Source organism: Stigmatopora argus, chromosome 19, assembly GCF_051989625.1.
Source record: "Stigmatopora argus isolate UIUO_Sarg chromosome 19, RoL_Sarg_1.0, whole genome shotgun sequence".
NCBI classification, from domain to species: Eukaryota; Metazoa; Chordata; class Actinopteri; order Syngnathiformes; family Syngnathidae; genus Stigmatopora; species Stigmatopora argus.
Window position 1 is genome coordinate 11,210,282 of NC_135405.1, and position 14,161 is coordinate 11,224,442.

Consider the following 14,161-nt stretch of genomic DNA (forward strand, 5'->3'; position numbering starts at 1 on the left):
ACCGATGCATTATACCGCACGCGCTTTTCTTCATTTTGTATCACTTTGAATTCCGGGCCTCACCAGGACAGACAATATTTTCTTTTTTGCACAAGTGCTTAATGCGTTCAATTGAATTTCACATTCAGCAGTATCATTCTATCTGTTTTAACGATGGCGCTAACCGGTCAAATAATTCATGACTCGGCTGTTTACCCGCTCGACATATTTACGTTTCCTTTCTCGGCCATCGCCGCTATGCTGAAGCTCGGTCCGCATGAATAAAACATTTGAGAGATTATTTGGATAGCCAAAAATAGATCGTAAAAGCCTTGCCAGGTGACAACAACATTTGGATTTAAAATTCACCTTGGAAAAAAAAGCATTGTCTGTCCAGGCACGTGTCGCGAAGATTCAAGATCCAAGAGGGTTCAGATAACAAAAAACACATCAAAAATGAAGAAATGATTGCCTCCATTTTTTGTCTAAATGTGAACTAAAGTGACACTTTGCTATTTTTAAAATGTCACTTTGATATGATCATGGATTTGATTCAAAAGAAAGCTTTAAACTCACCTGCCATTTATGCTGGGTGATAAACGTCCACTCCACTTTAACTTGGAGTCCAAATGGATGCCAAGATTCCTACGGGGTTATTCCAAGGATGTTGCAAACTTTTTGCAGACCACTTTCAACACAATTTAACGTCCTAAACCTGCAGAAAAAATATATAGATGTAAGCAATAAAAACTAAGACTTGACAAAAAGAAAAAAGCTAAATAAAACCATATAAGCCGAAAAAATAGTTTTTTTTCAACTTAACAGCCAACTGAAAAAAATCTACAACTCCCAGAAGGTTATAATATTAATCAAAATAATGATATAATTATGTGGGAGGAACCCCACACAAGCCCAGGGAGAACATGCCAACTCCACACAGTGAGGGGATCGAACCTACGACCCCAGAACTGTGAGCCCGATGCGCTAACCACTCGCCGGGTCGTTTTAAAATACAATTTTAATTTAATTCAAAATTGAACTCGGCTCTACAGAATAGAAAAGACTCGTCAATCATCCCACTTGCCCGCAGCGACTCGCTAATGATTGGATCAATGGAAGCTAAATGATTGGTAAAGATTCCAGTCAAGTAACGAACAGCAACTCAAAGCGACGTAAATAAAGCAACTCAGATAAGTGTTTTGTCCTCCAATCTGGCAACCGCTCTTTTTTTTTGACACTTAATTGGAACACGGTGGCTCGTAGCCGTCTTTTCTCATTTTAAAGTGGACTGCTCGCTGGAGCGAAAAGTGTCAAAGGGTGAAAGTTTGCGAGCCGTCGATGGCTTTGGAGAGGATTCTCGCTTTCTGTTTTTGCTGCTGCTGAAAGCATCGATCGGTCGTTTGTGTTTGCAGGCTTGCTTAAATGTGAAGCTGCCATGAAGCCAACTCATAAATCACCGGGGACGACACTTAATGAATCACAGTCGACTGGCTCGCTAACTTTTAGAAGCGCTACAGGATGGAAAAATTTTACACGTACGAGATAATGTTAGTCGAAGGCGGCGAATGCCACTGACTCTATTTGGGAATTCAATTAAAGGGCCAGCAGACTAGTTTATCTTCTGAGTCCCAGTGGAAAGAATCTCATTAAAAAAAAATGAAAATCCATTTTCGGATGATCATTTGCATCCTTCTGCTTCTTCGACATGACTAATTTTAGCGGTTATTTGCTGTAAAAACTATCCAGTTTTTAGTATATTAGATTTTTTTTTTTAAGTATTGAGTCTTTGGTCGCCACTGATGGTGATCAGGGTCCAAGCCGATTTAACAGGGAGGTCTGGCAGCGAATGGTGGGTAATGGCAGTGCTTATTTCCATTTGGGGAAAAGAAAAATCATGTCATAAAATCCACCATGATTTTAATAAAGCCACATTTAAAATGTAAGGAAATGACCAGCTATCGGGATTAAAAAATGTAAGACTTTTTTAATAACAAACGTCTTTTTGGCTGCAATTTTCAGCTTCCTCTGGGCTCCAATCTTCAATTCAACCTATACATTAATAAATGAGAGCGCCTTAAAGGTGCGGTACGAGTAATTACTTGAATCAAAGCCCCCGATTTGTAGCTGATCGCATAACAAGATTGAATGAAAAGAGCCCGTGGAGGAAATGAGAAAAACGTGGGCAGAAGCCATTTTGAAACAACGCATCAACGTTATTACATTACGGCTTTGGATGGTGCTTATATTAGATGCCGTAATTTATACATCACGGCCTCCATTTTTATGGGTTGTCAGAGCGGACAATAGCTAAAAAGGTTCAAAATATCTTGGTGACTTTGATCCGCTTTTGAAAGCATCTCGACTAGCAACGTCAAAAATGACAAAAAGGGACTCGGATTTCTATTTGGGTTGTGGGTTTGAATTTGAAAAAAAAAATCATATTTTATTTGAATGCGCATATGAACCTGGTGGAATTAGAGTGTTCAATCAGCTTTTTATAGGGTTTTAACCGGAAAGTTATTGTTGAGACTTTGACATTTTAGTCATGGCAACATTAAAACTCTGAGTTTTAATACACTGTGGCTTTAAAAAAAACTGGCTTTCCGAAATGTGCTGGGGAAAAAGAATCAATTTGTCATTTGACAAACAGCAACATGGCATACGCTGACATTACGGAATAATACACTGCGTTGGCGAGTGTGGGCGCAGGAGGGATATTTGGGGGGATTTATTTGAAATCCCATCAGCCTCGGGTCTCATATGATATATCTGGAAAATGTTGTAGCGTGGTAAAGCATATTGCTAGGATTACTATACCGGCGCTGTATTTTTTTTAAGAAACAGTCACAATATTCTATCGCCAAAGGTTAACTAAATATGCATGAAGATTTTTTGTATTATTATTTCAATTTCAAGATGTAAAAAAACTTATCCATGTCACATTTTGGAGGAGGACTCGGAGGTTGAGTTCATCCTTGAAAGTAAAACTTATGAAAGCAAGATTCAGGAATAAAATTAAGGTTTATACCTGAAGCATTAATTTGAATTGAAGTTCAAATATGTCACTTTTTTATTTGGGGGATGAAAATGGAATGAGAATACTTCATATTGCCTCATCATTTTGCATTTCCTCGAGAAATTGTTGCCAGTTTAAACAACAAGAGAAAATGTTGAATTCCATCAGCACACTTTTAGAGGCATGTTTTTTTAGAGCAGTTGTTAGCAGTCATACGCAATCATGTCACGCAAACATGGTGGCAGAGCGGAAAAAAGGAGATAAGGGAATATTACATGATATGCCTTCCGGGGAGGAAATTAGTCCCAATTGTGATTATTTATGTGTTGTTGAATGTTAAAAATAAGCCTTGGTGGCAAAACCTTCTCTCCACAGAAAACCAGGACACCAATTATTATGACGCCAGTAGTAATTTTATGACTTTTATGACATACTATGTGATTGTTTTAGCAGTTACGAGCATATTATTGTGTTTTTTAATAGAAATCTGATTCTATAAACGCCTAGCAAACAAGATGAAACAGAACATAGTAGCAGATTGCCACCTAAGGAGCCAAATTCAAAGCTTTGGCATCCGTATTTGGTAGAGTGGTCGCTTCCTGACCACAAATGATGGGTGCCAGACCTCCCAGTCCAAACGGATTCGTCACGGAAACACGTGTGTTTGTCTTGCAGCAAAGTAAATTGAAGTGCATTATTTTCCTCGCATGAAAACAAAAATGACAAGGTTAAAAAAAGCAATTCAGAGGGACTGAAAGAAGGCAAATGGCAGAAACGTGGAATAAAAAGAAAAAAGTGCCTTTTTTGACTGGAAGACAGTAATTAAATTTACGCCATAGATTTAGTTTGTTTGTTGTTGTCTTTGGTCAACAGTGGCTTGTGTAGTAATCCCTCACATAGCGAGGAATTAGTCGCCATCAATAAAGACATCCCACTGGGAGGGAGCATTGCTTTCATTTTGCCTTCATTTGTGAAAGTCTGGGGAATGACGGATCAAGCTAAATTGCCCGAGTAGCTTTTTCACGTGGCGCTATGTAAGAGTAATGGACTGCTAATTGTCCGTCCTGCCGCCTTTATGACAACCTCAACAACAAATTTGAGCAACACGTCTAACACAATTAACCTCCAATCAACAATGCCACTGCCCGTATTGCGTCAAAGCACTGCACAAAGACTGCGCTTCCAGCTAGTGAACGCGTTATTAACCTTTATTTTCCCTGTTGGGCTTCCCATTGGCTCACCAAAACCTTCCCTTGAAGACCCGATGATGAAATATTCCGCCCAAGGCCACCCGCGTATCCTCCCGGGCAATCTTTTTAAATGTTATTAATAAAACGGTTGGGGAAAAAAAATCCTCAATAGAGTATGAACCTTCGAAAGACTGAACGAACACGGCTTCCAAAATTTTAATTGGTCTCCTCGGTTCAGTACAACGGTCTATACCACGTGTGTCAAAGTGGCGGCCCGGGGGCCAAATCTGGCCCGCTACATCATTTTGTGTGGCCCGGGAAAGTAAATCATGAGTGCCGACTTTCTGTTTTAGGATCAAATTAAAATGAAGAGTATAGATGTATATTACATTTCCTGATTTTTCCCCCTTTTAAATCAATAATTGTAATTTTTTAATCCATTTCTTCTGTGTTTTTCGTTCAAAAATCATTTTGTAAAATCTAAAAATATCCAAATAAAGGTAAAATAAAGATTGTTTTAGATCTATAAAAAACTGAATATGCAGGATTTTAATCCAGTTCTTTTAATCCATTTATTTTATAAAAATTCTAAATATTATATCTAAAATGGTCCAGCCCACGTGAAATCAAGTTGACGTTAAAGCGGCCCGGGAACCAACCCGAGTCTGATACCCCTGGTCTATACAATTACATTTTTTGACTCTACTCTTATTTTGGTGACTTTAGCAAGGAGCAAATCTTAGAAATATCGGTAACTATTATTCCGGATTTTCCTGCAGTTCTTAAAAAATAAATACAATTCTGATAACCACAATATTAGTTGATTCCAGGGCAAAAATTCCGACAAAACGTGCTAAGGAATTGCCAACTCTAGTTGGGATAAAATATTTTAAATTGAATTTCGCATTGTTCTGCAGCACTTGTCAAAAATAAATTGTATTTTAAGCATAACAATAGTGCTTGCCCGTCTATATATCTTCCTGCCTTCCAATATTGACGAAGTGCATTGATGAGTGTAGTTTTCATCTCAGTAAAATCCATTCAAGAAAAAGCATGAACCAGAAAAAAAAACAAATCAGTCAGAAGCTACATTTTATCTATCTTTTGTATTGGATCTGACATAATGGCCAGACAATACGGTGGTGTATTGATGAGATGGAAAAAATATAGAAATATATAAATGACCCGGGTGGGTATTTTGGCCAGAAACAATTTGCCTGCTTGCACCGTCACAGTCAAAGTCAAACAAAGTCAGTATACCGTGAAGAATCAGTCAGAATGATATAAAATATCTGGTCATATTGGGTTGAGTCCTCTTAAAACAGCCGACATGGTCCACTGGGAGTCGGGGTAGCAAAATGGTTGAATTGGAGTTATTGGTTGAAACGCTGTAACTTTGTGTAAAAAGTTACACAATGAAAAATTCCGCGTGATATCTTTCAAAGCCGAGGAAGGATGTTTTGTGACAGCCACAAAGTTGGCTCGGTGACGTTGGGCTCTTCAGGGACATTTCCCAGAGCGTCCGTCTGCGAGGAGGCCTTGGAAGGCTCCCTTTTAGTGTCAATAAATGTCACAGTATATCTCGCCGCTGCCTTTATAAGTTCACATGAATGTGTTGACTTTGTGGCATTCCGAGGCTCGTTACTTCTGTCGGGAGCGTTTGTCATTGAGGGGGAAAAAATAGCCTAGCTTTAGTGTTGTTGAGGCTCATTTAAAATAGCGGAACATCCTCTGCATACCAAATCACTCATTTAATTATGGCAAATAAGAAAAAATGGAATTATTGCGGTTGCCCCCTTCATGATTTTAAATGTCTGGGAAGTTATGACGTCAAAGTCTTAGCAAAACACCGGTTGTTGTTTGACTCAGAGTGTTGACGGCGTAAGGTCTGTCTGTCTGAACACCAAAAAGCATTTTTTTTATTTTTCTAAAGCTTTGTTTCCGTGGTAACAGACAAGGCATTACGCACGATCGAAGCAAAAACTCTCTATGCTAGGATTACTGGACAAACAAACGCTGTTTGTGTAGTCTTAGATTAGACATTTCATAACCAATATTTGCGAGAGTTAGAAAAAGTTGACATACCTTTTCCTTGGACTGTAAATTCAAGATGATCATTTCAACGTTCCGAGTCACTGAACGACTTCATTACACTGCATCCCCGCTCAGTAGAATTCAGTGCAGAAAGAGGGAGGGTGAGTCTTATAATAAACTTGCTTGTAACCTGTAAATAACAAATGTTTCAAAATCTGCAGTCAAACCAGAATACAACAGTACGGCGGAGAAATACTAAGATGGACGGATCGTATGAGCGCTTCAACTAACAAACACTTTAGGGACGTTATGAGAAAACATTGTTTTGCCTCTGGCTGCGGCTTTGTCATGAATAGCAAATATCTTTTGTTATTGAGTAGCACATGCCGGCAAAGGCCTTGCATACATCAGCAAGTAAATAGAAGCGCAATCGCTTTCAGCCCCAAAGCCGCACGGTCAATATCAATTTCAGCCAGGCAGCCGCTCGACAAAGGTGTACTTGGTATATTTCCCCGGAAATATTTCAGCCGGCCCCCCCTAAGGGTCGACGGGAAATTGCCGTGTTTAATTAAAGCCCGCTCTTTTGTGTTTATAAGACCTTTGGACGATGATAGCCAAGTGGCCGCAAATGGCGAGCTGGAGGTCGGATGAGTAATCAAATTGGGAGATTCGGAAGGATTCCCCCGCCACGCTTTCAGTTGCTCCCGATCGCAGGCAAAAATTTGACTTTGTCGGCTTTCATTAGTTGTTGGCCTTAACTCACCGTCGTTCTGAGAGAAGAAAAATACTGTAATAATGGTTAGTGCAGCACATCAAAACATAGAATGTTCTATAATGTCAATTTCATTTAAACAAGGTTATTTGGCATGTGCTAACCTTTTTGACTGGGAGGGGATCAGTTGTTATCTAAATCTAATCTGATTTTTTTTGGTGGGTTTTAGCTAAACTAATGTAGCTTTTACTGTAATATGTTCGTAAACAATGTTTTTTAATTAAATAAAAAGCATTACAACAATTCCTTTTTTAAAATGAATGCATACATTTAATTTTAACTGTACTTTACTGTAATTTTTGCCCAACTTTACGTCTTTTTGAGTGTGTATCCGTTTTAGCTACCGCAACCAAGATGGCGCCATTCAATTGGAAGCCGGTGGCAGTAGCTCCGTCCACTCTTGCTCGTTTTGTGTTTTTGCCGCTTTTCTGTCTTAATGATTTGATGATTCTCAATGATCCCATTTACTTTGTGCTTTTGCTTTGTTGTTCTGTCTAATCACCCTCTTGCTACTGCCACAATGAAACTTCCCGAATACGAGATGAATAAAGTTATCCAATTCAATCCAAATACATTTCATTTAGTTGTTTTTTTTTTTTCATTTTAAACAGTATTCCAACAAATGCATTAGTACTTTTTAGGGGTTGAATTGCTTCTTAACATTATCATTTTTTCCCTTCCAAAATATATTTCAGTAAAGTTATGACTTTTAATGTAATTGTTTTTAATACCTGCGGTTGGCTGGATTCAGGGTGTCCCCTGCTTCTGGCCTGAAGTCAGCTGGGATAGGCTCCAGCACCCCCTGCGACCCTAGTGAGTGAGGATAAAGTGGTTGAGAAATTGATTGAAAAGAAATTAAATCCCTTGGGAAGGGCAATATCATATTGTTACAATTTCATTCCTGATTTTTTTGTAGTAATAACATTCATTTTGTCATCATAAGTACTACATAAATATATACTGAGATACGCCTGAAAAAAACAAAGAGCAATGACAAGAAATATTGCGACAGGTGCAGGCAGATTGTTATAAAATGTTTATTTGGAAACAAAACATCGCTGCCATTTTACACATGATGTGGTCCATCTATTTTACAAACCGAGGGGATAAACACAGTTGGGCCACGGTAATGTATCTGCTGAAATATTTCCCCCCAGGCCAAGGGGGAAGACTATAGATGGGAGATTATAGTAGTGTTGTTAAATCTCACAAGTGGTATGCACATGATACACGGGAGCATTAATAGCGCGACAAAACTAAGGATTAAGTCACACCGTTCAGCAGGACCAAATTGTGGTACAGTGACAGTGACTGGAATGTCTCCAACCAATCACCGGATAGCTCCTCAACGCAGTCGAGTTGTTCCGTTTGAAACAAAAAGCGTGTCCAAATGAGGCTGAGGTAGCAAGGCAATCATGGCTTTCCTCTTGATTGGTCGTTTTTTTCTATTTGTTTTAACCCAAAAGATCCCAACCCCGAAAATAAACTAGAATATCTCATGAAGGTCGTTTTTTTTTTAAAAGGTCTTTTTGTACACTCACCTGCCTTCACCACGTGGAACGGCAAACTTTATAGGCACAAACGCAGTTTTAATGAAGTCTCAGTGTATCGCTGCTACGCTCAAAAGTTAGGGACACACTGAAAATACAAGGGGAAAAATAGGAGGAATTTATACATGAAGACAAGAATGTTACGAATAAATTAATTCCCAATTTTCTTTTTTCGCATGACCTTCCCATTAAAAGAGCTTATTGGCATTCACTTACCATGAGAACTTTTCATTAAACAAAAAGTAATTTCCTGTCATAATTTAAACTTTCTTGGTTAGATTTTACTTTTTTTCTTCGCAAAAAAATCATAGAGTATCTTTAAAAGTGACATAATATATTAATAATTATCCCAACAACTGTTTTTTTTTCCACTCACCACAAATTTATATTAAAACATTTTGGGGGCAAAATTACAACATCCTTATTATAATGCAAACTTTTTTCCCTGTTTTTCCAGTGTGGCCCAAATCCCCCTTCTTGGACTTTAAAGGTAACTCTGCAAAAAAAAAAAAAAAGTTGCATTCTTAACAGGCAGGTGAGCAATTCGACTGAATTGGTTGGAGAACAAAGCGACGCCGTGAAAACGGAAAAGTAACAGACTGATTCCCCGTGAACGGAAGCGATACCAAAAGCAGCCCAGAACGAGTCCATCTTTTAAAAAAATAGGGGGGATGTATATTTTACAAAGCTCGGGGGTCTATACTAATGTACACTTGGTGTGACATGGTACACTTTGCATAGTAGACGACGACAAAGTTGGATGAAGTGGTTCGGTTGCCGGGTCCGGGGGATTTCTTTGGGATCACCGGTCGGTCACGTTATGTGGTCACGTCACCTAAAAAAATAAAACGGGTGACATCAAGTCATTTGGTAACATAACGTAAAAATGCGTAACGCAGATTGACATAGCATAACATAACCTCTAACATAGTGTAACATAACCTAACATAAGGGAACATTAGTTTTGTTTTCCTAGTCATGCTATATTTAAGATCAGACATCAAGGAGTGGGAAAAATAGTTTCAATAACTCGGAATGTCTTTTTGTTGTTGTTGTAGGAGTAGTACAATTATTTGAAAGTACTTTTAACCAACAGCGGCTGGAGCATCCTCCCCAAAAGTCCCATTTCCCTGTTGATTTACTTCCCCTGGGTAGTGTCGATGATATTTAGCGCCTTTTGATTACATTTGAAGTCACCGCCAGCGACGTCTGGCTGTTTCACATAATGAAACGTGTCATGTTTGAACAAAAGTTGTCGAGTAATGAAAAGTGCGGCCGTACTGGCCTGCTGCTAGGCCAGATGGAACCATGTGGAGAAGAAGATGAAATATGCCCCCCCTCTGACCTCACTCCCCTCCAAAAAAAATCGAAATCCTTGATGTGGAAGACTGAAGTGAAGTGCAGTCGTCCTCGGGGATTCAGCATAAAAATGATTCATGGGCGGAGAATAATTGCCATGTGGAAGTACCCCTGTGGCATCACCTGTGGCCCCCCCTTGGCCAAAAACAAACAAGGGAAGCCTGGGAGGACAATGACAGGCCGTCCTGTGAGACCCATTAGTCATCCTGGTCCACTAATGTTGGGATGTTGCAAGAAGACATCCCGGGGGGACGAGGATAACCACCTCTCAAATAGGAGCTAATATTTAGTTGATGTATCCACCGCAACATTTGAGCTAGCCCACCGTTATTATATAGTTTTCAGAGTATGTTAGCATTATATTAAAAAGCAATTTGAAAAAAGCTCATTTTCATTGGTTGTTTTACAGAAGCAATACGTTTGCAGTGTTTGCTGTCATCCACTCGGAGAGTTTAGAGGCTGATCGTAAAATAGCTGTTTCGACCGTTTCAATTAACCAATGCGCACTTGTAGAGAACGCTCAGATTGTGGAAAGGTTCTTACTTGATATATAGGCCTGCGTTCATGATCCGTAAATGTTCGGAAAAAGTTACAAAGATCTCAAAATGGTTAATATGGGTTTTTGGGGGGGTGGGACTTACGACTGCATGCAGGGAAGGAGTTGTTAATCTGCTCCATGACATCAGCCAGATCAGAGCTGTTATTGTGCGGGTCCAGCAGATCATCTGAAAACACACAATCGCACACATGCTTGGAGTTGGATTCCGTTAAAATTGGGAAGAAGAAAAGAAGTGCTCACCTGAATTTTCTGTAAGTGATTCTCCATCTTGCGCGGCGGGAGGAGAAGAAAGTCCATTTAGCCTCAGGTCCACCGCTGGCTGCAAGAAGAAAACAACACAAACTAAGACGAATTGAACCGGTGAGAGGCAATCAAATTGGACTTCGCCGCAAATTACGAGCATTAGTTTTGAAGGGCCCCCCTCCTGCTTGGAAATGGCAAAATGGGTCCTTAAAGAGCTGCTCCAAATGAACTGGCCGTGTTGCTTGAAGGATTTTGTCTTGTGATTCTTGCTACACTTTATGAACATGCGCACTGTGTTAAAAAACGCCAATGCGATTCAATAAAAAAAGACTCATTTGCTAGTTAAATTAACCGTGGCAGACCTAGTGGAAAGCAAGTCGTGGTGTTAAATATTTCATGAGTTGGCTGACATGACGGTTCCTTCGAGGAAAAGCCGGCTACGACGTGGCCCCGCGACACCACTATTGCAACTTTGTTTTGTCTCCTGGAGGAATCTGGGCTTGTAATAAAAATGACACCATTAGAAAAGGCAAAGCAATGATAATATTCGCTCTTTTTGCCGGCACCGACAAACAATAAGCAAAGTGTGTCATCGGAATGACTGTGGCCAGCTTTCCAGATGGCGCAAACAAGCAATTTATAGCCGGTGACATTTAGAGCGGCATCCCAGGCTCCCTTTAGCACTCAAAGCCCAATCAATGTAGCCAATATCCTCTCTTCTATTTATTTATTTTAGTGTTTTGGGGTTTTTTCTTCATCTGTTGCTGCCCGCGGCGCCAACATGTTGAAAAAAGGCCCAAGACAGCGGTGTCGTCTCACATTAGCTACGGTCAAAGCCCGCTCGGATTTGTCCGGCGGACTGAGAAATGAATAATAAATTAGCTTCTGTTGTGCTAGCGCCAAACAGAATGTTAACTTTTGGATGAATGGGTTCCAGGAGGCTGTAAAGCCTTTAAATTGTTAAGATTTGGAAATTAATTTCCCCCCCATAGGCTGTCAAGGGAAATCCCAATACTAATCCCTCGCAAATTGTGAAATAGCAACAGTGTTCAGTATTGCGTCAAAGAACAGTGTTCACTAAATACCCTTCTTTGACTGTCAATTGAGAATTTGACTCCATTTTGGGTCTCTATGGAGGAAGCAGTTGCTTTTCTAATGAGGAATGCAATTTCCAAGAAGCAAAACTGAGGGTTTATCTAAAGCACATGTGTCAAAGTGGCGGCCCGGGGGCCAAATCTGGTCCGCCGCATGATTGTGTGGCCCGGGAAAGTAAATCATGAGCATTAGATCATTGATCTAAAGGATTGTCTCATTTTGTCAATTTCGAGGCGTGCATATTGCATTCCTCAGAAAAACAATGAAAATAAAACTCTGAGGGCAGATACATTTGGAAGTTATTGGTTAAAATTATCCCCTGTAGGATGACTTTTTGTAAAATTTTTATTGATTGATTACCATTTTGCATAATTCAAAGTTGACTTGAAAATGCCAAAACGATTCTCCTAGATTTTCATGAAACGCTACCATCATTAAAGAGTACTTTGGATTGTGGTGACAATGGCGAATGGGCAAAATCGTCTGTCGCACTGACCTGGTGCAGAAGCTGCCTGAGGCGATGGAGCTGCGACTCCAGCTGCTTGTTGTGGTCCTCCAGGATGTGCATGCGGGCCTCCAGACGACCCTTGTGCTGCCGCAGCAGTTTGGCCTCGGCCAGGAGGTCGGCCTCGTCGGGCGGCGGCGGCGAGACCTGCGCCCCCCGCTGCTGATCTTTCAGCTGCTCGTACTCCCTCTGGAGGCTCCTGGGATGGAAACGTGCCGTTATCACCGGCGCCGGTGGACCTCCCCAATGCGGATCTGGGGTTATGCCTACCTTTGCTCTTCCTCAAGGCGGTTGATGACCCGCTCCAGCTCGCCCCGCTCCTCCCTCTCGACGGCATGGAGGATCTGAGCGGGGCTCTGGGGCTGACTGCGGGGCGACACTTCCCCTCCCAGAGTCTGGCAGTACTGAAGGATCAACGCGTGCTCATCATCCCTGAGCAACAAAACAGACAGAAAAATGCATGATGAGATGTCAGAGCCACCAAAAACAATGTATTTTTAGATATAAATATATATATATAAATAGACCGTTTCTGTACATTTCTACAGAAATATTTATTCTCGTGAGAAACATGAATTCGATACAAAAAGAAAAAAAATATATATGTATATATGCGTATGTATATATATATGTATATATGTATGTATATATATATATGTGTATGTATATATATGTATGTATGTATGTATATATATATGTATATATATATGTATATATGTATATATGTGTATATATGTGTATATATATGTATGTATATATATATGTAAATATGTATATATATGTGTGTGTATATATATATATGTATATATATATATATATATATATATATATATATATGTTAACATTTAAAAGTTAAACCCCATCGAACATGTATTTTACCCACAACAGGGATAATCACGACCCCTAAAAATGTTGTTATCACTTAAACGTTCATGTTTTGTCCTATGAATGTAAACGGAAAGAAAAAGCAACAAAATAGGCTAACTTTGCTAAAAAAAATCCTATTGTGTCATAATTTTAATCTCTGATATACAGTGGGCGCTTAAGTGTTTGATTGTGCAATAAATGCTTATCAGAAGCACGCAGGATGCAAAACCTTGTGCAAGATAATCACATATGCACTCCTGAATGTCACATCCCAGTTGTTTTAGCCCTTTTTATGGTGTCCTCCACCCGAATCAAGATCATTTTTGTCATCGCACTTAAATTGCATCCTTTCACTTTTGCATAACATTTTGCTGTCTGATACCTCAACGGGGAAGAAACAACATAAAAAGAACAAAAAGCTTTTTCCTGTGTTTTTTTCCTCTCACTCCCACAAACAGCTTTTGGCATTAAGGGACCAATTTAAAGCATCGTTTCCTTTTAAGGAGGCGGCTCATGTTAACCTTTTCATAGCTTTTCAAAGTCGAAGCAATGACAGACCAAAAGTTGTTTGCCAGTTGGAAAAAAACAAACTAAAAACCAAAGTGAATTTACTTTGACTTACTTTGCTCAGAACAACCAATAAGAAAATACCAAGATAAAACGGGACTGCTTTGTTAAATCTCATCAATCTCCTCCCCCTATCGAACAACTTGAACATGTTAAAAGACCAATTACCAGCAAGGTCGTTAACCAACTAAATAAAGCGTTGTTGTCTGCAAAGACACACAAAGGAACAAACACAAAGACATAAAAAGCCAATTATCCTCAAATAAAACCAGCAGCAAAGCGAAACCAAAAAGGGCAGAGCCATTTTAACAGTTTACTGAAGTAGTTCATTAGTTGTACTTTCAGGATGCAATAACTAAAATATGATGTTGTTGTTTTTTTAAAGACTGGCTGTTCATTAAGCATGTAATTTTTCTGCACAATCA

At 39.6% G+C, this 14,161-nt stretch overlaps 1 protein-coding gene across 6 annotated transcripts in view; it reads right to left on the reverse strand.

The window, feature by feature from the left end:
* Positions 1 to 8,010: 8,010 nt before the first annotated feature.
* The window catches only part of utrn (utrophin), an 80,397-nt gene continuing 74,246 nt past the window's right edge, over positions 8,011 to 14,161 (reverse strand). For all 6 annotated transcript variants that reach the window (XM_077587696.1, XM_077587699.1, XM_077587697.1 and 3 more), the window contains 5 exons: positions 12,573 to 12,734; positions 12,294 to 12,501; positions 10,700 to 10,778; positions 10,542 to 10,625; positions 8,011 to 9,376 (listed from right to left, as the gene is read on the reverse strand). In XM_077587696.1, the coding sequence (XP_077443822.1) occupies positions 9,360 to 9,376; positions 10,542 to 10,625; positions 10,700 to 10,778; positions 12,294 to 12,501; positions 12,573 to 12,734 (550 nt within the window). In that variant the 3' untranslated portion in view covers positions 8,011 to 9,359. The remainder of the gene's footprint in view (positions 9,377 to 10,541; positions 10,626 to 10,699; positions 10,779 to 12,293; positions 12,502 to 12,572; positions 12,735 to 14,161) is intronic.